We start from the raw sequence: 25,870 nt of genomic DNA, 5'->3' as shown, positions 1-25,870 counted from the left end.
AGGTTTCCTTGTCAGAAAGTCACCTGACTAAACTCAGAAATTGGGCCAGTAAGGTATGCTGGGAGATTTAAGCTCTGAAGCCTGCAGAATTGTGAATGAAGCTCTGGAGTATAATACAGACTAACGAAGAATCAGTACAACATAAGCAATGCAATGTATTAAAGTTGTGACTTTGTAATGTAGAGTAATTGACTATGTAGGGGGGTCACTTTTCACTTAATGGCGTACTCCCAGAAATCAACAATTATCACTTGACCACGGGATAGGTGAGAATTGTCTGATCGCTGGGGGGCCCTACTGCTGGGATCCCCACTGATTGTGAGAATAAGGATCCCGAGCCGTTTCTCCTTACTGCTCGACCGCACTGAGGAGGACATAAAGTGGTCAAGCACTTGCGCTGCCACTCCATTCAAAGTTTGTGCTATGGGAACGACGGAAACAGCCGAGTACAGTGCTCAGCTGTTTCAGTCCGTCCCATTAACATTAAATGGCGTGGCAGGCACATGCTGGGCTGCTGCTCCATTAAAGCTCCTTACTGCAGGGGGGGTTGCTATGAGAAGGATCTGGGGGTCCCCAGCGATCAGACAATTCTCACCTATCCTGTGGCTAGGTGATAATAGTCTATTCTGGTACAACCCCTTTAAGGCTTCATGCACACAAACGTGTTTTTGCGTCCGTAATTCACCTGAAAACCTGCGGATGAATTGCGGACCCATTCATTGCTATGGGCCCATGCACCCAAACATGGTTTCCACGGTCCGTGCACTGGTCCGGAGTCTGGACCGCAAAAAGATAGGACATGTCTTATTACGGGCCCCATTTGTGGTGCAGGCTCATTGAAATCAATGTGTGCACTGTCCGTGATTTGCGGGCGGCCCGTGGAGGCCTTTCTATTTTGGCTTTTTATCATTATTCCAGGCAGGGTGTAGTTATCGGAGGTTCAGGTGTAGCAATCACATCCAGTCCCTGGGGCCAGAGGGGTCTAAAAGTCTGCTTTGCCCCCATCAGGGAATATCCACCCTCGTAGCCGCAGGGAATTCAGTCCGAAAAACCGCACCAAATTGTGGTTACGTTTTTCAGGCGTTAAGTCGAAAAATCCCATACAATACTTTTCAAAATTGTGAATACAGCCACAAGCTGGACTATCTGCCAGCGCTCGTTCACCATTTTTAGGACATAACTACAGTCTATGGGTGACCCACGTTAATGCCTCATATTATGGACTATTGCGCTACTTTCATGCCTGTGATCACGAGTACCTCATTGACGGTAATTAAGTCCAAAGGCCGGAAACTGAGCACTGCTGCCCCATATCCAGATCATAACCTGCCGATGCCTTATACTTAGTTGTGCTTTACCCTTCTCTCCCGCCATCATGATAAATCAGATGCAACACAATTCTGATGCACTTTATTATATAATTGAGCTTTTTAACTTTGCACAACATACACAAACAATAGCAATGACATCAATGTAAAACAAAGTATTAAAAAAATGGACCATCTAACACAAGGAATAAATAAAACAATAGAAGTCAAATAAATAGAAGTGATTATCGCACTATATCCTCTATTAGGCTTACGAGATGCTGTAGAAAAGAAATGGTCTGACACAAAGTACCTGGTCCCCCAATAATGGTCCAATCCAGAGTGTGATTTATATGATATCTGTAGCCTACACCGTGCCAGGCAGCCGTCTTATTGCATTAAGCTGGCAAGATGGCAGAGGTGGCTGGCAGGATGGTGGCTGTGCCTGGTATAACTTTCCTTTTAATACAAAATGGCAGCTTGTACCGTGTGTCAGCAGGAGAGACAGTAATGGTAGACTCCAAACACAAGTCCTCATATCAAGCTGCAAGGATCTTGCCACGATTTTCTTCATAGTGCTGAATCATCTCCTCCATGTTCTTATCTGCATCTATCACCTGAAAAGAGAGATGAGCCAGTCTTAGGCCCCATGCACACGAACGTGCTTTTGCGGCCGCAATTCCTCCGAAAATCCACGGGAGAATTGCAACCCCATTCATTCCTGTGGGGCCATGAACACGACCGTGGTTTCCACGGTCTGTGCATGGCCCCGGAACCCGGACCGCAGAAAGAACGGGCAAGCCTTATTACGGCTGTGTTCTGCGGTCTGGGCTCATTGAAGATATTGGCCGTGGCCATGTGCAGGGCCCGCGATTTTCGGGCGGCTCGCGGCTGACACTCCGTGGCCGGCCGACCCGAAAATCACGGCCGTGCACATGGCTACGGTCCTGTTAATGACAAGCACAGAAAACCTGGACATACAGTATATTCACACTGTCCCATGAAGTAATAAGGGCTGAGCTGCAATACCCAACTCGTCCAGTGCTGGACGAGAGCAGCACTGTGTCCGATAAAACGGGAATTGTGATATTTCTCCCTCTAGCCGGGTGAGTTTATCTAAAAGCAGCCATTGGTATAGAGCTGTTCCCTATAAACATAGTATTTTGCTGGTTTCTAGTGTTGCATGTTCAAAATTGACACTAAGTAGTTCAAGCTAAAAGGGATGATTGAGGATTATGAAGAGTCGACGCGTTTCGGAGCCGTACCAGCTCCTTCCTCAGGCGGTATCACAAGGTTTAAGACATATGGAGAAGATGCAAACAGTTATACAGAAAAAACGGGAGAAAGGACTGACAGTGATGGGTCAACCGTCAGTTCTTGTTATATAACTGTTATACAAAGGCAAGAAATGCACAAAGTAAATAACATATACAAGAGTGTAATATTCGGTTTAGCAGGTGTGATCGTAGAGACTTTTCAAGTGATTCTAACAGCAGTGACGTATCACTGCTCTTCTTTTACCAATGTGCGCACTGGCTGTATTGTCTAGTCGTGGGGGACTGTGTGCAGAGGTTGGGAAGGGGTGGTAGGGGGATCGGTCTGCTTCCTGATCGATCACACAGGAACACCCCCTGGCTTGCAGCCCTGCTACGCTGCCACTACTCATTATCTAGCAACCTTGGTTCCAAGGACACTGTAGCTCCGGCCAATAAGTGCCGTACATCAGAATTCACATAGTAAACTGAGAACTGCTCACAGTTTCTGAGCACCCCCACAACTCCGATCCCCCTACCCAACCTCTGCACACATTCCGGGGATTTATTTTAAATACTGTCCCCACCGGCTTTTGTCAGAGCGCACGACTAGACAATACCGCAGTGCGCACATCGGTAAAAGAAGAGCAGTGATCCATCGCTGCTTTTAGAATCCCTTAAAGTCTCTACAAACACAATATGACACCTGCTAAACCAAATACTACACTCTCGTATATGTTCTTTACTTTGTGCATTTCTTGCCTTTGTATAACCGTTCTAACAAGAACGGACGGTTGACCTCTGACCTTACATCACTGTCAGTCCTTTCTCCCGTTTTTTTCTGTTCTAAACGTTTGCATCTTCTCCGTAGGTCTTGATCCTTGTGATACCGCCTGAGGAAGGAGCCGGTACAGCTCTGAAACGCGTCGCATTTATCATTAAAGAACCTTTTAGCTTGAACTACTTGGTGTCAATTTTGACCACGCGACACTAGAAACCAGCAAAGTACTATGTTTAAAGGGAACAGCACCATACCAAGAGCTGCTTTTAGATTATCTCACCCATCTAGCGGGAGAAATATCGCAATACCACTATCAACTTTGAAAGACCGTATCTACAGGGGTGTCGTGCTCCTAGCACAACACCACCAGGTGAGCATTACCTTGACAGAATTACTCTTAACACTTAAACGTGGGATAATGCCCTATGTCTACGCCGTTGTGCACCTTTTTTCTCTTTCTAGTGAATCTCTGATAAAACGGGAAGAAACAGCGGCGCTCCAACAAGTGCCACGGCCCCTCCGTTGTTCTGATCAGTCCCAGCATCGGTACCCCCCACCGATCACTCAATCTTTAAAAGTACTGGACCCCTATATCAGCAACATAAATTTCTCTCCTGATAGTTTGCTACAATGTATCAGTATAGGTTTATATGTCGGGAGCTCACAAGGGATTGCCTAGACTGGACACAATTGTAACAAACCCACAGCTGTGAGATGTATAAAGTGTAAAAGAATGTTCTTATTCATGGACAGCAAGCGGTCTAGAGAATGGTAATGAACCGAAACAAAGTATATTAAAGTGCAATTTTTTTTTTTTACATCAAACCCTTTAATCATTTCTACCTGCAGGACCTTTATAAAGGGGTATTACAGTTATACAAGTTTCCAATATATTTTATGTATCAATATCTCACGGTTTCCAAGATCTCTGCTTGCAGTCATTTAATAGGAACCTTCACTGTTTACTTCAAGTGGATACAAATCTGTCCTGGTCATGTGATGGACACACAGCTGCAGGGATCGTTACAAGCAAGAGCTCTGATAACTACTGTAAAAAGGCCAGCACCGGTGTGACCTCACATGATCCGGACCGATTTATATCCAATAGAAGTTCCTACTGAATGACCGCAAGCAGATTTCTTAAATTGTGCGGAATGGATATAGAAAATATACTGGAAACGTATAGAACTGTTCATTATACAACGATTAAAGGGCAACTAAACGTTCAACAAACTTCTGACGTGTCATAGCGACATGTCAAAAGTTTTGCTTAATGGGGGTCTGAGCGCTCAGACCTCCACGAATCCCTAAAACGAAGCGGCAGATGCGCTCGCGTGAGCCGCTTTATTTCTGTTCGGCTTTTTCCGGAAAGCTGATGTAGCGGTGTACGGGCGCATAGACTTTCTCTTGAGCCCGTACTCTGATACATTGATTTCCGGAAAAAGCCGAACAGCAACTAAGCGGTTGAGCGCTCACACAAGTACTTCTGCCGCTTTGTTTTAGCAATCAGTGGGGGTCTCCGTGCTCGGACCCCCACCAATCAAAACTTCTGACATGTCACTATAACATGTCAGAAGTTTGTTGAGCGTTTAGTTACCCTTTAAGATTTATTTGCTCAAACTGTAATAGCCCTTTAAGCAAATAGTCCTCCAGTCACGCTATTACGTGCAAAGTTTGGCTTTTGCCCTGTAAGGCTGACAGAAGCGATTGGAAGAGAACATAAAGCTTTGATGAAGACGAGTGTAATGGTAAAGAATAACTTACAAGAACCGGTGCAGGCACTGAAAACGAGCTCCGCTTAATGAGCCACTCTTCATAGAGCCCGTGTATGGCGTGCAGGTATTCCTGGAAGAGAAATAAAACAAAATTAGAATTTTCCGCCTCGGGCCGGGACTTTCAATGTTGCCTGTGTTCACATCCATATTTAATAACAAGCCGAGCAGACGGGCCTCTTGCCCATTCACTTTACTGTACACTCCACGACCACACAATTCCCATCAGCCCCGGCCGACCTGATCCCTTGTTGAGTTTTCCCCTGACCCTCATTAGTTCCGGCCATAACATTCCCTGGTGAAGTGTACCAGTCTGTCACTCTGATCCAAGTTACACGGCGACTACCTGCTCCGTTATTGCTCTCAAAAGAGCCACTGACCCCTTTTATTCATGGCGTTGCTTAAAAAGATCAACACGCATTTCAAGAGGGTAATGTCTGTTATTCCGCTAATATTGCTGCTCCTATGACGGATGTGTGCGATACTCTGCAGAGACTTCTAGGTACATTCTAAAGGAAAAAAAAAAAGAGTACACAGCGCCACATGGTGCAAGATAAACCTGATGGAAAAGGTTGAAAAATGTAAAAGTAGGTGATCGCGCTCACCTTAACAGGTTGTACAATTCAGGTACAACACTGATGTGAGCATGTAAGAAATGAAACAAATAGCTGCTGCTCCCCAATCCAGATGCCGGTATCATGGAAGCGTGGTACCGCAATGTAATAGTAAAATAAGAAAAAATGTATGGATATACAGAGGAGCGCTACTAATAAGTAGTAATAATTTACCACTGTTACCCGTTTACTTATTAGTAGCGCTCCCCTGTATATCCATACATTTTTTCTTATTTTACTATTCTAGGTACATTGACATTAATGGCCTACGAAAAAAAAAAATTCACTGGAAGCTGCGAATGATCAATAGCTCTAAGAGGAAGATTTTCTCGAGTCTTGGATTAAAAGTTTAGTTTTAAAGAGTTGTCTAGTTTAGAAAAAAACTCATCTCATATACCCTATTAGGGAGTTAATAGAGGGGGCCCTCTGTACAGGATCCTAATCTCTTGAGTAAGGGTAAGCAGTTACAAAGAGCGTCACACTCTGGAGGACCTGCCCTGTCCTGCATTACACAGATCACCCATTGATATGAATGGACACGTTGTAATGCTTAATTTCTCCTGTGGTGGCGCTGTAGGGAAATCAAGCACTCACTGCCAGGTTTTCTAAAAAATTACACTGATCGCTGTGATTAGTTTATTTGGCAAGGGACCCTTTTAACGAGTAGGGATTGTCCTAAGTTGAGAAGCCTCTTAAGGCAGTGTTGTAATAAAGAACATACCCCATAACTCAGGGCCTACGTCTTACCAAGGGACCAAGTCAATATTGCTGATCAGAAAATGATTACGAAAAGCATAGGGATTGTATGACATTAGAAAAGCATGGCTGCTTTCTTGCAGAAACAGCACCACTGTTGTTTATAGGCTGTTTCAGGTATTGCAGCTCAGCCCCATTCAAGTCAACAGTAGTAGTTAATGGACAAGCGTGATGCGGTTTCTAGAAGAGCGCAGCCATGTTTTTCTAATTCCTTTAAAGTCAGCGACTAGACTTCGATACATGTTGGCGGGATCAGCAGATAATCTAATGTATATGGGAGCAGCCTAACGGTTTCGGGATGTCTGCCATTGTGGAAACGAGAATTAGGCATGCTGGATTTTAAGATGCTTGATTCTTTATCCCCCATAAGATAAGCGTTACCACAGGTGTCTGGCAAATCTCCCTATGCATGACCTGCTTTAGCTTTTAATGATCGACATTAACATCTAATAACAGGGGACCCTGCTTATCACAATGCGTTTCGCCAATCAGCATGACAGTGGGCAGCTGTTCCCATTGACAAATAAAAAAAAAGTTGATCCCCCTTCAGATGCGTACCCTGGGATCAGTACCTGGGGGCTAAATTTTAATTTAGTAGATTAAGAAAAATCGGAAAAAAATCTAGTGCTCGGTTATTTGTGCTTTATATATTCCTGAAGAACCTCTTCTCATACAACAAGCTGTGTAGCATAAAGGGGCCATGTCTGAAACAAAATGTAATGAAATAGTGGTCACCCAGACAGGAAGTCAAGTGGTTGCTAGGAAACAGGAACTAAAAACAACCTACGGAATAAGGGGAGCTGAAAGAAAAAAACTGATTCTGCAATGGTATGTAATACCTATAGGTCTATGTGCATGCAACGAGTAAAGCGGAGTAAGGCCTCCCATACACGAGCGCGTTTGGTCCGTGTTATATGGTCCGTACGTCGGCCACATTTCGCGGACTGAACACACTGCAGGGAGCCGGGCTCCTAGCATCATAGTTATCTATGCCGCTAGGTGTCGCTGCCTCACTGCGGGACAACTGTCCCGTACTGTAATCATGTTTGCAGTACGGGACAATAGTTCCGCGGAGAGAGGCAGCGACACATAGCGGCATAGATAATTATGATGCTGGGAGCCCGGCTCCCTGCACTGTGTTCGGTCCTGGAAATGCGGCCAACGTACGGACCGTATATCACGGACCAAACGCGCTTGTGTATGGGAGGCCTTAGGCTCTTACCAGTGGTATCACCCGCTCTTCTTCTCTACACCTCATCTTTAGCCTTTGGTAACAGGTTTCAGGGGTTGTACGTAGATAAACTGTAAAGGAAAGCGACAGCGTTTTTAACTATTTATAGTCGGATACATGACTAGATCAGCAAAGCGATGACTAAAGTGAAGTTCTACCACCCTTCACCAGATGACTCATTTGTGGCCTTTTTCTATGACGGACAGGAATCATAGTAAGGAAGTCAGAGGGGTCTTAAATGGGATTTCCCATATTTATGCCATATCCTCATGATATACCATAAATGCCTGATTAGTGGAGATTCCACATCTGGGTCCTCCACCTAAGCCCCGTTTTCTTAAGCAAAGCCGACGGCTACATGAGAATCAATGCAGGGACTCAGCTGTAACTCCCTTGGACTTTAAAGGCTATGGACACCTTTTGAAAGGGATTTTCTTTTTTAAATAAAAATGTCAGAGTGATTGGTACAACTTTCAAATTAGTTTATTAAAAATTATTTGTACTCTTTGTGGTACAGCTGCTTTGTATTCTGTATACAGAGCAGCTGTATCGTTCGCTAAGACCTGAATCAGTCAGGTCAGTGGCACTGACGGGTTCAATGACATCATATCTAAATTCATAATTTAGATGATAGATTACAGGAGGATCCCGCGGACCTGACGGATTCAGATCTTAGCGAACGATACAGCTGCTCTGTATACAGAATACAAAGCAGCTGTACCTCAAAAAGTACAAATAATTTTTAAATAACTCATTTGAAAGTTGCACCAAACACACTGATAGACATTTTTTTATTTTTATTTTTTAAATTACCGTAAAAGGAAATGGTCACACACAAGCGCCGCCACCTCTTCATTGAAGCTGATGCAACAAAGAGCCAGTCTGCTTTGCCAAACAGGGGTCAGGTGAACATATTCTCCCGATAGGTGGGCCCTCGCCTATCAGACATTTATGGTCATTTGATCCAGCTTCTGTTTCTGGTCTTGTGAAGTTCCACAAAACATTGCAGTTCTGTGCTGGAAACAAGTGCCGGATTATCAGATTTTCTGGATTATTGGATGCTGGATTAAAGGTCTTTTACAGCAGCCACGTAAAAATCTGTACCAGAGTGTCAAGCCTGACCTCTTACTCACCTATCAGGTCGACAGAGAGGTCGATATTCTTTGTGATCCAGTTAAACCACTCTGTTAAAACCACATAATCCACTTCAGGCATCTTTCCGCTACAAAATACAGGAGGGCAAGAGGGGTTAATGGAGAGGTCACAAGCCAAGAAAATCAACAAGACGAGGGATTATGTTCCAGCAAAGACAACGCTTTACATGACAAGGTTTACTCCACTCCCCTATCCATGACATCAGGATAAGACGACTTCTACAGACGTGACTAGAATAAGATTGCACATTGCCTTTTCACCTGCATTCCCGTGTTTACTAGCCACATAAGAGCGACCTTAGACAAACATTCAGTTTGGCCAAAAATTGTCTATTGGCCAGCCCGTAGCGCAACATCTGAAAAGATTTGTCTTATTGCTTGAATACATCCATACATAAAAATGAAGCAACTTTTTTAATCAAGGCAATTTGCGATCTTCTACGGTTTGTTTCTACAGCTCCTATGCAGACCTATGTGTATCCATGGTAACAGACTACAAAAAAACCCGGTGTAGTCTGATTCAGTAGTCACAATCCCTTCCATCTGTCTCCTACTTCGCCTATCAAATGTATGTTAGCAAAAAGAAGGGCACAGATGGAAGGGAATGGGACTACAGAATCAGACTACACAGGGTGTGTTTGTAGTCTGGTACCATGGAGACACATAGGTCTGCACAGGATATTTTTTTAATCAAGATTATATGCGAAATTGCTTTATTGTTTATTTCAAATGCACTGAAAGAATAAAAAGCGGTTTGCAAAAGGTGGACGTAGCACTCAACAACAGTGCTTGGAGGAGAGATGCTTACTGCTGAGACCCCCAGTACTGACCAGTAATAACGCCTGTTAGGGCATACCTTAGGTATATCTGAACAGTTACCTGTGCATTTTAAAGGCCTAAGAAAAAAAAAAAACATAATGTAAAGAGGAAAAAGTCTACTAAAAAAAGAAAATACACAGTGATACCATCAGCCTTATAATAGTTACAGAAACTAGTAACCACTTATCATAACAGAAACAATTGAGAAATACTGGAATATCCCGTCTAAAGGTTACACAGACACAGATTACACAGTAAGGGAACTTGCTAAATAAAAACATAACAGAAAATAAATAGAACTTCCACCATGAGAGCTAAAAAGGAAAAAGTTGCCCTTATAGGGTAACTAAACGTTCAAACTTCTGACATGTCAGAAGTTTTGATCGTTGGGGGTCTGAGCACCGAGACCCCCACCGATTGCTAAAGCGAAGAGGCAAAAGCACTCGTGTGAGCGCGGAGCCGCTTGCTTTCTGTTCGGCTTCCTTCCTGTATTGTCTGTATGGACAGTGCAGCAGGGTGTGTGCGCTTTATGGCAGCTGCAATGAGTGGGAGTCAATTGTCAGAAAAGTGTCAATGAACTACTACAGTCTCAAGGAGGAGTGGCAGGAGAGCCTTAGGCTACACTCACACATTGAAATTTGTTGAAGATTTTTGGGTCAATGACAGAATTGGATGGAGGAGGAAGGAAAAGTATCAGTACTTCCTTTATATTTCCCATTCCTTTTGAAAGCACTTCTGGCATTGGCTCAAAAATCTGCATCAAAATCTGCAACAAATTGCGAAGTGTGAACATAGCTTTAAACTCTCACTCGTTATGTGAACACATTCAGCGTATGCACCAGGAATGCTCCCAGCACTTACGCCGACTGTATATATGGGCCCCATTCACGCGATGAAGGGCAAAAGAGTGACCTTTTGGCCTCCATCTGCCTTGTATGCACCTGGTACACAGGCTGTGCTTTCCTATACAGTGGGCCACTGCAAAAAAACGTGGTACAGAATTTTCTTTAAATTGGGACCAATCGGCGACATATGCCATTGTATGGTTGGCTATACATAGGCATACATTAGAGCTTTCTGTCTGACATACCTCGGGGAATAATCCCGACATATACCTTTAAACTGAAGCTTCTGGTGAGATGTGAACAGAGCCTTGTCTATGTGTATAGTGTTACTATTCTGCCTTATCTAGGCCTCTAGCAGTATAACAGGGCAATCATTAAATTCCCTGCCCTCTATGATGAGATGACTCTGCTGTCCCAAGCTATACAACAAAGCTGATAAGTGATCACAGAACACAGCAAATGTCAGTCTATTGAGTCATCTCCAGTGGCCGGTTTAAAAATTGGAGTCAAATACATAATTTTGGCCAAGAGTGGCAGTATTTCTGAAACAGCGCAGTTTGTGAACTGTTCGCGTGCTGCTGTGGTGAAAGTGTATCGTGAGGGGACAAATGGCACCATTGGGAATAACTGACGTGGAAACTGTGGAGCACCACGTGCCATTGATGTGAGAGGTGAACGTCGGCTACGAGTGTGCGCGAACAACACGCTACAGCGGAGCAGCTCACCGTGAAAATCAACCAGGGGGCTACCAGAAGTGTGTCTAAAAGAACAGTTCAGCAAACCCTACTGCTTATGGGGCTCAGAAAAAGACGGCTGGTTACTGCTCCTACTCTAACAAAGGTGCATTGGAAAAAAAGGCTTCAATTTGCCCAGAAGTATCAGAATTGGACCACCGATGATTGGTAAAGGGTCGCCTTCTCCGATGCGTCACGTTTTCTGCTTCATCAAACGAATGGACGTTGGTGTGTTAGGCGAGAAACATCAGAGAACCAACACCCTGCGACCATTGCTGGAAGAACACAAGCCGGTGGCGGCAGCGTTATGGTCTGGGGATGTTTTCATGGCATTCTCTGGGCCACTCATCCATGTGGAAGGCTCTGAACCGATTTGGGTATGAATCCATTGTTGCAGGTCACGTCCCCCCCATACATGATGTTTGTCTTCCCTGGGGCAGATGGAATCTTCCAGCAAGACATTGCGCACGACACGACACAAGGCTAGAAATGTCCGGCAGTGGCTGGAAAAGCATGACCAAGACTTCTCAGTACTTCCCCGGCCCCCTAATTCACCAGAATTGAACCCAATTGAGCATCTGTGGGACCTTGATCGTCTTGTTCGCTCTATGGATCCTCACCCACGCACCCAACGAAAGGTGCTTATAGTAGTTGCCCTTTTTTAACCCCTTTCTACCCACTTCCCATCTTGTTGTTCTTTTACTGTACGATGGTAACAATCACACGGCAAAATCTAAACCACCTTGTGTAAATATATTTAAAAAAAACAGTGAAACTATTTTATTAGAAATATGTTGTTTGCTAAATATGGGGACTGAAATGTGTTTGCTGGCACCATAGACCCACTATGCTTTATCTGACATATTGAGTGAATTGACTTACAGAAGAGTTACAGAGCGCCCCCTGCTGGTAATTACATCCACTTGTTCACTATTCAGTCATTGACTAAAAAACAGAAAGTGACAACCTTGAGCTTGTACGGTTTGCGTGGAAAAACGGTAGGGGATTCTCTAAAGATAGCCACAGTCATTACGTTTTCCAACAATGGACATTTTTTTCACCTATCCACAGGGTATGTGATAAATTTTTGATCACTTGGACCCCCCCCCCCCCCCCCAAGATCACTAGAACAGAGGTCCCGAGCCCCCAGCTCATCTTCACTACACAATCGCAGTGAGCAGGAGATTGAATGGAACAGCAGTAGTACACACGTGGTGCCGTTCCATTCAAAGTCCTGCCCACTGCGGTAGTGCAGTAGAAGAGGAACGGGGGCTCGTGATCCAAGTCCTAGTGATCGTAGGGATCCCCAGTAATCAGACATTTATCATCTATCCTGTGGGTAATTCTTAGTGGTTTTCCCACAATGGACGTTTATCATCTATCCAATCTCATGTCTATGGTGACCAGAATACCATCCCACAATGTCTGTTATCTGGGGAAACGGTCGCAGATGCACAGCCCATACGGTGGCCGCATGCGGTCGAACGCACGCAACACGCGGTAGCGAATGGCTGCAAGATTTTGCAGGTAATGGCCAGCAAAATCGTGCGGCCATTGGCTACCACAAATGGGAATGGCTTCATGCCGCTACGTTGGCACGTACCCTTACGGTGCATCGGAGCTCTTTCTTGTAACGAGCAATACACCTGTGTCCTTAGGACAATATCAGAACAGGTGCTCAGCCTCTGAATGTAAGCTATGAATGTCTGCGTTTACCGACAGCAAGCAGAAATCTTGAAAATGGGTAACAAACACAAAATATTAGAATACAATGAATAAGCTTTATTTACACACTACCGTCCCTGTAAGAAAATCTGAGCACGCAATCGATGGATAACTCAAGGAAAAAATACTCTACCTTCTATAAAGGTTTTCCACAAATATGTACTTTGCACTATGGATTGACCTCTCCATCATTTTAAGCGGAGCAAGCTGCAAGAAATTACACAGGTAAATGTAAACCGGTCGTTAAGATGTGATGAACGCTCCACCATGACAGATAGGAAGAGTGTCCCTTTAAATAGCAACTCCTTAATGTATAATAAAACTAGCAGGAGTGATACCATAACAACATGGGCTGCAGAGAAAGTCAATCTGCCACATTTGCCTTCAGAATACATTATACCAGGTCTGGGGGGGGGGGCCATATAGGCCCCAAGAACCAAAGATAACAGCAGTAACATGATTGGGTAGTTCATACTATACTAATACGGTACTATGGAACTTATGTGACTGAGGTATATCCCTATAGAAATGAACACTTCCATGTTATAGTGTAAATCCCTCCTGCTCTATGACATCATCATATAGAACATCACGACGTCACACGTGATGTCACCCAGAGACGATTTGACCATTTAGATGCTGGGGGCAGTTGAAACAAGCCGTGCTCGTTCTCTATGTAGAGCAGAGGGTGTACTTATTTTGTCCACAAAAGGAAATAGCATGACTGTACAGGCATAGTATACAGTATACACACACACAGAACAGTGGTCATGGAGGTGAAGAAGCCATTTCAGACTTTCTGATCTATACTTAAAGGGACACTCCGATTTGGAGCAACTTTATTTTTTGTCGAGAACTGTATTTTAAGCAAATCAATAATATGTTATACAAGTGGGATCCCATCTGATATTAACAAGACCGTAATAAAAAAAAACGTCTAGTTATATGCCACCACAAAGGTAGTGCCCCCAGGACAATTCAGATGCCTAAGAGAAGCCCCATACTGACTGATGCAGCACAGACCACAGTAAATATCCCATAAACCAATGTACAATTTAGGAGGAAAATTCCTCCTGCAAAAACTGCTCCAGACGTTTTTTGCACAGTGGTTTGACAAAAACTCGTCAAAACACTGGTCGAAGCGTTTTTTTCCCGTTTCTGACTGATTGAAATGGGGTTTTGGAGGCGGAAACCGCCTCAAGATAGGTCATGTCGCTTCTTTTTACCGCGACGCGGTTTTTCCGCTCGCGGTAAAAAACTCGTCCGCCTCCCATTGAAATCAATCCCATTGGTTTTTGACGAGTTTTTCGGAGCGGTTTCCGCGCCAAAAAAACTCAGTGTGAACAGGGCCATAGGGTGCTCACACATGTAGTGGATAACAGCAGCAAATCCAGAGCAAAATCTGCATGGACTTCATGCGAGTTTTGCTGCGGATTCGCCGTGGATTTCACCCCTTCTACATTCAAAAGGGTTAAATCCGGAACAGAATGAGCATGCAAATCTGAAAATCCGCAGCATGCTCCGATTTTGTTTAGCAGCATGTGGATGAGATTTGTTCAATTTCATCCACTTGTCTACAACAGTCTTCCACCCGCGAATCCGGACAGAAAAAAAATCAGCTACAAGTGAAAACCGTAATTGTGGTCATGGGGTGTGTGTGTGTGGGGGGGGGTTCTTTAGTACTAGGATAAAATCACAGTATAGTATAAAAAAAGACACGTCCATCAAGTTCAACCTGGGGTTAGGGTAACTTTTATAACTTACCGATGACCTGGTGTGGATATCCAGCATTGTGAGCTGAACGTAGGTCTGCAGTGTTAGCCCCCATCTCGTTGGATCCATGTACATTAGACTCTAAATTTGAGAAAATATAATGAAAATGAACAAGGAAAATCAATGACGTGTTATATGGAATCAAATATTAAATAACTTTATCCAAATGTAAACATTCGAATGAATGGTGTAGAAATATTCAATATTGGTAGTTTCTTGAACCCATGAAGATCTGTAGTTTTCCAAATAGGTCAGTCAGTGTGTTTGGTGTAACTTTATAATTAGTCTAAATATTTGTTTTACTTTTTTAGATACAGCTGCTCTGTATTCTCTGTACAGAGCAGCTGTATGTAGCACTAAACGCTGCTCCCGTCAGGTCCGCGGGACTGACGGGTTCAGTGACAGCGAGTCCTGCATTTGAGTTCATAACTTAGATGTGATAGATTACAGGTGGATCCTGCATGTTAGACACACGCAGGACCCGCTGACACTGAAACCTTCATCAGGTCCGCGGGACTGACAGATTCAGGTCATAGCGAAAGATACAGCTGCTCTGTATGGACAATACAAAGCAGCTGTATCTAAAAATGTAAAACTAATTTTTAATAAGGGCTAATTATAAATTGACACCAAAAACACTGACTGACCTGTTTATATATATATTTAAAAAATGCCCCTCAGATGTTTACATAGCCTTTAAAAAAGAAAAAAAAATGGAGATGTGTGGCCATGGAGGGAGAAAAAAACTCCCTATTTACAATTCTGGGTCATGTAGTTCTGCCATGCCCTGTAGAGGAGAAACCTGGTGTGATCCTTGGGACAGTATGCCACTCACTGGTGCCTGTTGCAGTCACACCTGGACCCTGATGCTTAAAGGGGGCCAAAGGCTATCCTGCCACATAGGATGACACCAGTGGGGATCCTGTTACGTTTTGCATTGGGGCCCAGGAACTTCAAGTTCTGCCTATGCTAGAGAGCCCTGCACAGATACAGACGTCATGTACTTTGTGAAGGGTCCCTCCTGAGCTGTCCCCACCTTTGTTGGTCCCTATAGCAACCACATGCCTGCCCAAACATTACACACTGGATGTTCCTTTAAGAGTTCCTATTAGGGCATATGTGTATCATTGGAGGGGTTTCCCTGCTCAGGTCTTCTTCTATAATTCAGAGCGGAACGTCACGTTCGAACCGTTCATGTATTACGTGGCACCATCCATTTGAATGGCTGCCACGTAATACTTAGTTTCCAACGCAGTGGTCACTGCAGGGGAATTGTCTGGCTGGCCGCTGCTTCTCCTGGCAAAATCAACCGTTTCCCAGGGGTGTCAGAAGTTTACCCCTGGGTTGTCTGTCATAAGACAACCCCTTTAAGGAAGCACTCCGGAAGGGAGACAAGTGTATAACAACCTATTAATCCATCCAACCATCAGGACAAGTGTTCCTACACAGGACTTCTGCCTTCCGTTGACATTTCTTATTTAGGAATAGAAGATGTGCAGTAACTCACCAGCGGATTGTGGCCTTGGACATTTCTCCATTTTGCTACAGGTTCTGTCATAACCTAAAAAATAAACGACGTTATTGAACACAAGGAAAACAGAATTACTGCAGTTCTCAATGCTACAGAAGACGTCTCCGTCATCTAGATCAGTCAGGACAGCTCTGGAGAGGACAAAGCCATGGATTTTGTACGCGGGGCCTGTTGATATTCATGTCCAGGCAGTAACCGTCGCTCTACATCACCATAGCACTCACTACTGTCTATCACGATCACTCCGTATGTGATGAGCCCATAATAATATTAAATGATGGGGCTGTGTTTAGCATACTAGCCGAGCTGTTTAGCATATAGGAAACCTGTCACCTGCTATTTTCCTATCAAGCGGTTGGCGTGGCACTATAGGACGTTTAAGGCCTCGTTCACATCTGCGTTGGGGTCCCGTTCTGACTTTCCATCGGAGCTTTCCGTCAGAACGGAACACCGGACAGACACAAACCAGAGGTTTCCGTTTCCATCCCCAATGATTTCAATGGTGACGGATCCGGTGCCCATGGTTTCTGTTTGTCTCTGTTGTGCACCGGACCCGTCGTTTTGCCGGAAGCAATAGCGCAGTCGACAACGCTATTGCTTCCGGCAAAACGGTGATGGTGATGGAAACCTCCGGTTTCCGTTTGTGTGTGTCCGTTCAGGGTCCCGTTCTGACGGAAAGCTCCGACGGAGCGTCCGAACGGGACTCCAACGCAGATGTGAACGAGGCCTAAGCACTATGCCAACCCTGTCTGTGTTAAAATCCTCAGGTGGCCCTTTTTGCAGAATATTACATTTAATTATGGCACAGGTTGTATGTACATCGCTTACCTGGAGACATAGGGGCGATGCGGCAGCGTTGTAGTCACGGTGTCAGCATGCCTATTCCTCTGACTGACATCCCCCGTCCCCATACACGTACAGGCTTTCAGAGCCGCTAGCGTGGATGTCGACAGGAAAGTGGGATGTCAATCACAGATGACTAGTGCGCTGACAGCGCTGACTCCGTGACTATACAACGCTGCTGCACCGCCCGATGACTCCAGGTATTCTATTTGCGTACAGAGCGTGCGGTAATTAAACGTAAGATTTTACTAAAAGGGCCGCCTGAGTTTTTTTAATGACAATGACTGCATCCGTGTCCTAATATAACCGACAAGTCCAAACCTTTATACACTCCATAAATGCATTGAGTTTTAAATCCTTGCAAAAAATTGAAAGAATAAAAAAAATTCAATGTGTTCACCCACTTGGCGCTAGGCCAATTCATACAGATAATATCTTCATTTTGTGGGTGCGTGTAAACTAAACGGGTGTGACTGTCAATGTCTGTGGGTGAGAATTAAACGTTGAAACATACACCGTGCAATTAAAAGAAGGAAAATAAATCAATAAAGACGTTTTAGAGCAAAAAGTTTCTGGGGGTTGTTTGAAAATAACGAAATAAAAAAATCCTTTAATGTACAAAACATTGATAAATTTGCCCCACAGTATACAACATAGGAACACCTGAGCCCATTCTATGTACAGTACCAACCACAATACCATGTCACCCTGACGATATAGTGGTACCGAAGGTGGAACCGCACCGTACAGCACATATAGACCGGATTACCTCAAGGTTCGCAGCATTCGAGAAATATTCTAGACAGCTGGTTTTTCCACTCGCTATGTTTCCCTCCACACAAATCTAAAAAGATTTTTTTTTTTAAAAAAATAGAAGATTTAAAGGAGATGCATAAGAAGTAAAAAAAATAATAAAAAAAATTCTATGGTGCACAATAAACATATCTTGTTCCTGGTAGGGGCGTCCGCAAGCAGCCAATATCACTCCCACATATGGCTGCGAATGGCCACCTGATTTTCTTTGTAATACCCAGCAAAATCGTGCGGCCATTGGCCACTGCAAGGGTGCGAGATGTTAGCCGCATGCGGACGCCGCTATGTGGGAACTTACTATTTTGAGATATGGTAATTTAAAGGGGTTTTCCAGTACCTAAAAAAATAATAAAACAATGGAGTAAGAGCAGGATAGTGGATTAAAAAAAAAGAAAATCCCTGAAACTAACCGCAGTGGTCCCTGCCAGTCCCTGTTAACTTGTCCTGCAGTGACGACATGCCGATCATGCATGCAACCACTGCAGCCAATCACTGGCCTCAGAAATTCTGCAGCGTATTACAGTAGCAGCAAAGTGAATGAGATATGAACAAATCTCACCCACATGCTGCAGGAAAAAAATACAGAAAACACATGTGAAAATTGACCGGCGGTGCGTATTTATCTGCAGCTTGTCAATTTCTATTGCGAAAACGCAGCAGAATTTCCACGCAGAAAAGCTGGATGGAAATTTTGCAGCATTTACGCTGTGGGTAAATGTCCCCTTAAAGTTACAGGCCCAAAGCCTGAGGCTATTCTTGAAGGCTGAGCTCTCAATAAGGAATACTTCGGTTTAGGAGCCATAGGGTGCAGTCACACGTGGCAGATTTTGTTGCAGAAATTTTCTGCAACTGAAAATCAGATCCATTCATCTGCAGCAGCTGCATGGATTTCTGCAAGTTTCATTCAGATGAATAGAAGTGATTTTCAGCTGCAAAATTTTCTGCAACAAAATCTGCCACGTGTGACTGCACCCTTAGGCTACATTCACACGAACGTAGCCCACCTCGGACGTGAAAAACTGCAGTTTTCCACGTCCGAGGTGGACCCGTGCGGGACGCGTTCTCATGGATCCCCCACAGACTAGAGTCTATGGAGGGATGCGTGACACGCAGTAAAATAGGACATGTCCTATCTTTCAACGGTGCGTTCACACGCTCCGCTGAAACAAAGGTCGTGTGAACGGCCCCATTGTAATGCATAAGTCCGTGTGACGGCCGTCACACGGACGAGATTCACGTTCATGTGAATGAGCCCTTAGGATTGAAATGTATTTTTGTGTTACATCCTGCAAGTGCGGTGCAGTGCTGCATATACTACATATAAAAAAACAGTCAACAACTGATACTTACTGTACTTTTAGCTTTGTTTCTCAGGCCATTACCTACAACAGAAAAAATAATTTTAGATGCAAATCAAAAATCATACTGAGTACACCCGTGACACTTCGCTTTTATTGATGTAAGAGGCTGAAGAGAAGTTCCACCTTCATTAGAAATAAATAATAATAATCTGGAAACAGTCAACAAGCTGCTGTTGACTGGCCGCACTCCTATTGTGTGTGTTGGGAACTGTAAATGAGATGTGGTTCTAATTGGTTCATTAAAGGGGTTGTCTGTTTTGGACAATCTTTCCCATAAGCCTTTTAAAGGGGTATTCTCATCTCCAAAGGATATGCCATAAATGTCCAATAGATGTGGGTCCCACCTATCTCTAGAACTGGGCCCCCTGAACCACATTCTCCCACTGTTGCTGGTCCCGGGCCATTGAGTTACTAGGTGGCCAGGAGTACCACGGAAACAGCAGAGTTCGCTGAGCTGACTCTCATAGAAGTAAATAGAAGCTACAGAAATAGAGTAGCGCAGCGGGCTAAGCGGTTTCTGTACTCCTGGCCACCTCGTAACTCAGTAGTCGGGGACCAGTTAGGGTATGTTCACACGCTTAGCAAAAAACGTCTGAAAATACGGAGCTGTTTTCAACGGAAAACAGCTCCTGATTTTCAGCCGTTTTTTTTTGTTTTTTTTAATTAACTAGCGTTTTTCGCGGCTGTTTTTCTATAGAGTTAATAAAAAACGGCTCAAGCAGTGACATGCACTTTTTTTTTGTGGGCGTTTTTTAAAGCGGCCGCATAAAAAAACGCCCCATCAAAACAGAACGCCGTTTTTCCCATTGAAATCAATGGGCAGATATTTGGAGGCGTTCTGCTTCTGATTTTTCCGCCATTTACGGCCCGAAAAACGGCCGAAAATAAGTCTTGTGAACATACCCTTAAAGTGGGAGAAGGTAGGACAGGGTCAGGGGGCCTCGTTCTAGAGATAAGTCTGGACCCACAGCTATTGGGACGATTATGGTATATACTGTGGATGTGCCATAAACGTCCGAGATCAGAATAGTACTTTAAGGGCGGATTCACACGAGCGTGTATTCGGTCCGTGCGGGCCGCGTGGTTTTCACGCGGCACGCATGGACCAATACAAGTCTATGGGGCAGTACAGACAGTCCGTGCTTTTTGCGCAGCGTTTGTCTGCTGCGCAAAAAGCGCGACAGGTTCAATAACTCTGCGTATTTCGCGCATCACGCACCTATTGAAGTCAATGGGTGCGTGAAAATCACGCGCACCACACGGAAGCACTTCCGTGGGACGAGCGTGATTCGCGCAACAGCAGTGAAAAGGATGAATGAAAACAGAAAAGCACCACGTGCTTTTCTGTTTCCGAACATCCAAACGGAGTGTCTTTGCGATGAGCGAAGCCGGACAAGCGAACCGAACTTCACCGGGTTCGGCCGAACTCATTTTGGCCGAACCCGGCAAAAAAATTATCGGTACGCGACGTCAGGAGATAGTCACTGTCCATGGTGCTGAAAGAGTTAAACTGTTTCAGCACCATGGACAGTGACTTCCGATCCCAATATACATGAACCTGTAGAAAAAAAAACGAAGTTCTGACTTACCGATAACTCCCGGCTTCTTCCTCCAGTCTGACCTCCCGGGATGACAATTAAGTCCAAGTGACAGCTCCAGCCAATCACAGGCCAATCACAGGCTGCAGCGGTCACATGGACTGGCGCGTCATCCAGGGAGGTGGGGCCCGATGTCAAGAGAGGCGCGTCACCAAGGACGCGTCACCAAGGACGCGTCACCAAGGCAACGGCCGGGAAGTTCTCGGTAAGTACGAACTTTTTCTTTTTTTTTACAGGTTTTGCGATATTGTGTTCGGCATTCACTGTCGAGGGTGCTGAAAGAGTTAGCTCTTTCAGCACCTTGGACAGTGACGGCCGTCGACTAGCCTCATCTCTATCACGCAGCCGCGCATCAGACACGGATGACACACGCAGCTGTCAAATGGTTTTTGCGCGCGCAAAACGCAGCGTTGTTTGCGCGCGCAAAAACGCAACGTTCGTGTGTATCTGTCCTAAGAACGTATGAAAATAATAGAGGACTTCTCCCCGTATAGGTCTACCCTATATTAGCCAGAGAAGAGAGCCACTAGAGAGAGGAGTCACTGGCAAATGTGCGTTACATGAATATCAGTCATTGACTCCTGCAGGTGTAATGTAATGCCTCACATTTGCTGCGGTCGTACACAATTTGCATAGGGGAGACTCACGTAGCCGGACTGATATAGAAGCTGTAGTAGAGTCCTGCAACAAAAGTTTCCGTAAAGCCCTAATCTCAGGGTACCCACAAACATAGCGGATTTGTTGTGGATTTTACGCATCGTTTCCACAGCATTTCCACGCGTAACCACTTCTACATTGAAAAGTTGGAAATCCGCAGCATGCTCCGAGTTCCTTCCGGAAAATCTTCTGCAGCATGTGGATGTTTTTTGTTTTTTTCCAATCGCTTCTACATAGCTGGGGCTGTAATTCTCTCCGGATTTTGCTTCCCCAAATCCAGATGGAAAAAAAGTGAAAAATGAAAACAACTTTGCAAATAGTCTTGATTAGAAATGCCACGTCGTTGTGTGTCGACTGCTCTTATGCAGTCCTGTTTCCATGGTAACAGGCTACAAACAAACCCTGTGTAGTCAGATACTGCAGTCCTACTGTAGGAGTAGGACTGCAGGATCGGACTACACACAGTTTGTAGCATGTAACCATGGAGACGTCTGCATGGGAGCTGTAGACACACAACGAATTTTAATCAAGACTATTTGGAAATTGGCTTCATTTTAGATGCATTGGAACAATATATTTGCTATGGTGGACAAGATTTATTACCAAGATGGTGGATTTTTACTTTTGCTGACAATAGCCCCCCTATCAAAGGTGGAGCTTCACTTTATAAGGTGCAGGATGTTCTGCTCCGAACCACAAGCAGTGATAAAACACACAATTCATGCTGCGTAGGTGTAGGGCACACACATGATATAGTGCTTTTCTAATACTTTTATTAAAGGGGCCCCCCGATATTAATAAATAGGGTTCATTCCATTGAACAGTAAAGGTACAGAATATAAAAACTGCTGAAATTAGGTTTCTAGCTTAGGCCCCATGCACACGACCGTATTGTTCATCCGTAATTATGGACCCGTTAATTTCAATGGGATACGGACACCTTTCCGTATTTTTACGGATGGGAGTCCGTGCCGTAGAAATGATAGAACATGTCCTTGTTTTGTCCGTAATTACAGCATGGACTCCCCATAGAAGTCTATGGGCACTTCCATAATTACGGACAGATACAGACGTGCATGCTATGCGATGCCAGGGGATAACCCTAGATTCCTCCCTGTTTTTTTTTTTGTGGATCCGTAAATACGGATGCATTATGGATCGTATTTACGGACAAACTTCCATTACAGGTGACTACGGATCCGTATTTATGGATGGATGAAAAATACGGTCGTGTGCATGGGGCCTTATAGAGGGGGCCAGAATGCGTCATGTGCAAAAGAGGTTTTCCTGATGGGACAATCCCCGAATGCTACGGACGCAGTTCGGCCTAGATGTCCTTGCTATTAGCTACCAATAAATTTATAAAATACGTAATATTACAAAAGTTACCAAAATTCTGCTGACGCGCTTTGGACCAGAAGTCCTTATAGCTAAAAAACAAGCAGGCAAGAGTGTGAGCAGTCAGAAGTGCATCCGCAGTGCTCCGGGATGTTTATTTTCTTTATGTTACCTCATGGCTGTCGTACACGTACACCAGTTTTTTGCGAAAAAAATATATATCATTCCGGTCTATAATAAATATGGGACAACCATTGTAACTTAATGCAGCTTTTTTTTTGTAAGGCCTTATTTACACGAGCGTTTGGGTTTTGCGCACGCAAAAAAACGCGGCATTTTGCGTGCGCAAAAGGCACTTAACAGCTGCGTGTGTCATCAGTGTATGATGCGCGGCTGCGAGATTTTCTCGCAGCCACCATCATTTTGACACTCCGTTTGGATGTTTGTAAACAGAAAAGCACGTGGTGCTTTTCTGTTTACATTCAGAGAATGACAGCTGCTGCGCGAACCACGCAGTTCGCACGGAAGTGCTTCCGTGCGACCTGCGTGGTTTTCACGCACCCATTGACTTCAATGGGTGCGTGATGCTCAAAAAACGCAGAAATATAGAACATGTCGTGAGTTTTACGCAGCGGACTCACGCTGCGCAAAACTCATGGACTGTCTGCACTGCCCCATAGCCTAATATAAGTGCGTACGACACGCGTGAAAAGCACACGCGTCGCACGCGCGCATATTACGCTCGTCTACATGATGCCTCAGAGCAAGATTTATATAGGGACTGACTGCAGGAACAAGTAAAGACGACTATCTGCACATCTGGTATAAGGTCTGTATATATTTATGGTTCTCTATTAGTTTATGGGGGTCTGTCTATGGTCTGTATTAGTTTAGGGGGTCCGGTCTAGGGTCTATATTAGTTAAATGTATTTGTTTGTTTAGGTAGTCTGGGGTCTGTATTATTTTAGGAGGCCTGTATTTATTTTTGGCGAGTAATAAAGGCGGCTATATGCACTATTTGTGATTCAAATGCTATAGGTTGGGGTTGTGTTCTTTATAAGGATAAGGCCCCACGGAGCGGCATGGACACGGCCACAAAGCGGCCGACAGTTGCACCGGCACCCGGTTTGGCGCTGCATGATTTTGTAGGTAAACAGTAGTTTACTGCTCTGTGCGGCCCCACTGCTGGGTTCACACAGAGTTTTTTGCCCTGCGGAAATTCTGCCTCAAAATTCCATTTGGAAGTTTGAGGCAGATTTTCCTCTGCCTGCACGCGGATTTTCGCTGCGTTTTTCGCCAGCGGCCATTGAGTGCCGCGGGCATAAAACGCCACGAAATACGCTTTCTCTGCCTCCCATTGATGTCAATGGGAGGTCAGAGGCATAACCGCGCAAAGATAGGGCATGTTCCTGTAAAACCGGCTCGCGGGAGAAAACCGCCTCCACCCCCCATTGAAATCAATAGGAGGCATTTTCGGCTGGTTTTTGGCGAGTTTTGCAGCGCGGTTTCCACGTCCAAAAACTCAGTGTGAACATACCCTAAAGGCTATGTAAATGTTTGAAAGTGTGGGGTTTTTAAAAAAAAATTAAATAAAGACATGTATTATTGTGTGTTAATAATTGTTAATTATTGTGCGTATTAACATTCAACTTTGTAAATACATTGTATGAAAAATTATTTTTAAAGGTAAAGCTGCTCTGTATCTAGCGCTATTCACTGAATCCGTCAGTCCCGCGGACCTGACGGGTTCAGTGACGGCCCTGTTCACACCTGCGTTGTTACATTCCGTTGTTCTGCTCCGTCAGACAGAACCCATTGACTTGAACAGGTTCTGTTGGGGTGTCCGTGATTTTACCTGACACAGTAGCGCAGAAAGCTGCGCTTTTGTCTCTGGTAATCCCTGCCGGATCTGCGACGGAGGCCCCTAACGGAGCATCCGACGCAGATGTGAACGAAGCCTACGATGTTTACAGGTGGATCCGACCCGCTGTCACTGAACCCAACAGGTCTGCGGGACTAAAAGATTCAGTGAATAAGGCTAGATACAGCTGCTCTGTATAGAGAAGACAGAGCAGCTGTATCTCAAAAAGTAAAACAAATTTTTAATAAAATGTATTTACGAAGTTTATTAAGCACACATAAATACACATTTTTATGATATATATATATATATATATATATTTTTTTTTAAACTTTCAAACATTAACATAGCTTTTAAATGAGCAATGTTTTGTCAGATGAAACGGGCCGTGGCCTTGAAGTCACATGCAGTGGAACTTATCTATATTGTAAAGTGGTGGTGAGTAGGTAAGACCTGGCTGTCACTGTATAGGAGCTGCGCCATATTCCTCAAAACGGCACAAATCATGTTGAAGAAAATGGCACACACTGAAAATGTTATACCGATATACTGATCAGCGGTGTGTAAATATGCCTCATATATATATATATATATATATATATATATATATATATACACACACACACACATACAGAAACTAGGGAAGTTGCCCACAGCAACCAATCAGATTACAGCTCTCATTTATCAAAGGCCTTTTGAAAAAATTAAAGCAGCGTCCTGATTGGTTGCTATGAGCGACCGCCCGGTCCACTTGCGCGCCTCAGTTGTCAGGACATGCTTAGCGTTGTGATCCCAGCCGGGCGCGCGCAGGTAGAACAGCTGTACGTATATAATGTGTGTATATGGAGTAATGCCGGGCGCGGTATTTACCTTCACCGTCGTCGTGTAATAACCGGCTCGTGATGGGCCAGACCCCGGCTGGAGGCCGCCGTATCACAACACACAACCTGCCGCAGGCTCGGGCCGCTGCTGGGAATAACATGCCGGGTGACGAGGCCTACACATGGCAGAACACATCCAGCGTTTAGTCAGGAACTCCCCCGGTATCGTCACACCCGGCGGGGAGGAGACCTGATAGACAGCCCGGCCCAGAGTCTCATCCTG

At 44.6% G+C, this 25,870-nt stretch overlaps 1 protein-coding gene across 1 annotated transcript; it reads right to left on the bottom strand.

The window, feature by feature from the left end:
• Positions 1-1,395: 1,395 nt before the first annotated feature.
• Positions 1,396-25,870, bottom strand: TK2 (thymidine kinase 2). The gene is made up of 10 exons (XM_075838636.1): positions 25,637-25,870; positions 19,302-19,333; positions 17,908-17,982; positions 16,272-16,325; positions 14,756-14,845; positions 13,125-13,198; positions 8,848-8,936; positions 7,706-7,785; positions 5,106-5,186; positions 1,396-1,924 (listed from the first exon to the last, which is right to left on the bottom strand). The coding sequence occupies exons 1-10, from the start codon at positions 25,746-25,748 to the stop codon at positions 1,847-1,849; spliced, it is 765 nt and encodes a 254-aa protein (XP_075694751.1). The 5' UTR covers positions 25,749-25,870; the 3' UTR covers positions 1,396-1,846.

This window comes from Rhinoderma darwinii, chromosome 9 (genome assembly GCF_050947455.1).
Source record: "Rhinoderma darwinii isolate aRhiDar2 chromosome 9, aRhiDar2.hap1, whole genome shotgun sequence".
Lineage (NCBI taxonomy): Eukaryota > Metazoa > Chordata > Amphibia > Anura > Rhinodermatidae > Rhinoderma > Rhinoderma darwinii.
The sequence above is the reverse complement of the archived record's forward strand: the minus strand, read 5'-3'. Positions and strand labels throughout refer to the sequence as shown.

What these genes read in the sequence shown, in the direction of transcription:
- TK2 (XM_075838636.1), bottom strand. Translation starts at nt 25,748, where the DNA reads ATGTTATTCCCAGCAGCGGCCCGAGCCTGCGGCAGGTTGTGTGTTGTG. An exon ending in CCTCTCTGTCGACCTGATAG is followed by an intron (nt 7,786 to 8,847) that starts GTGAGTAAGAGG and finishes TTTCCTTTACAG; the next exon opens with TTTATCTACGTACAACCCCT. An exon ending in AAGAGCGGGTGATACCACTG is followed by an intron (nt 5,187 to 7,705) that starts GTAAGAGCCTAA and finishes TTTCTCTTCCAG; the next exon opens with GAATACCTGCACGCCATACA.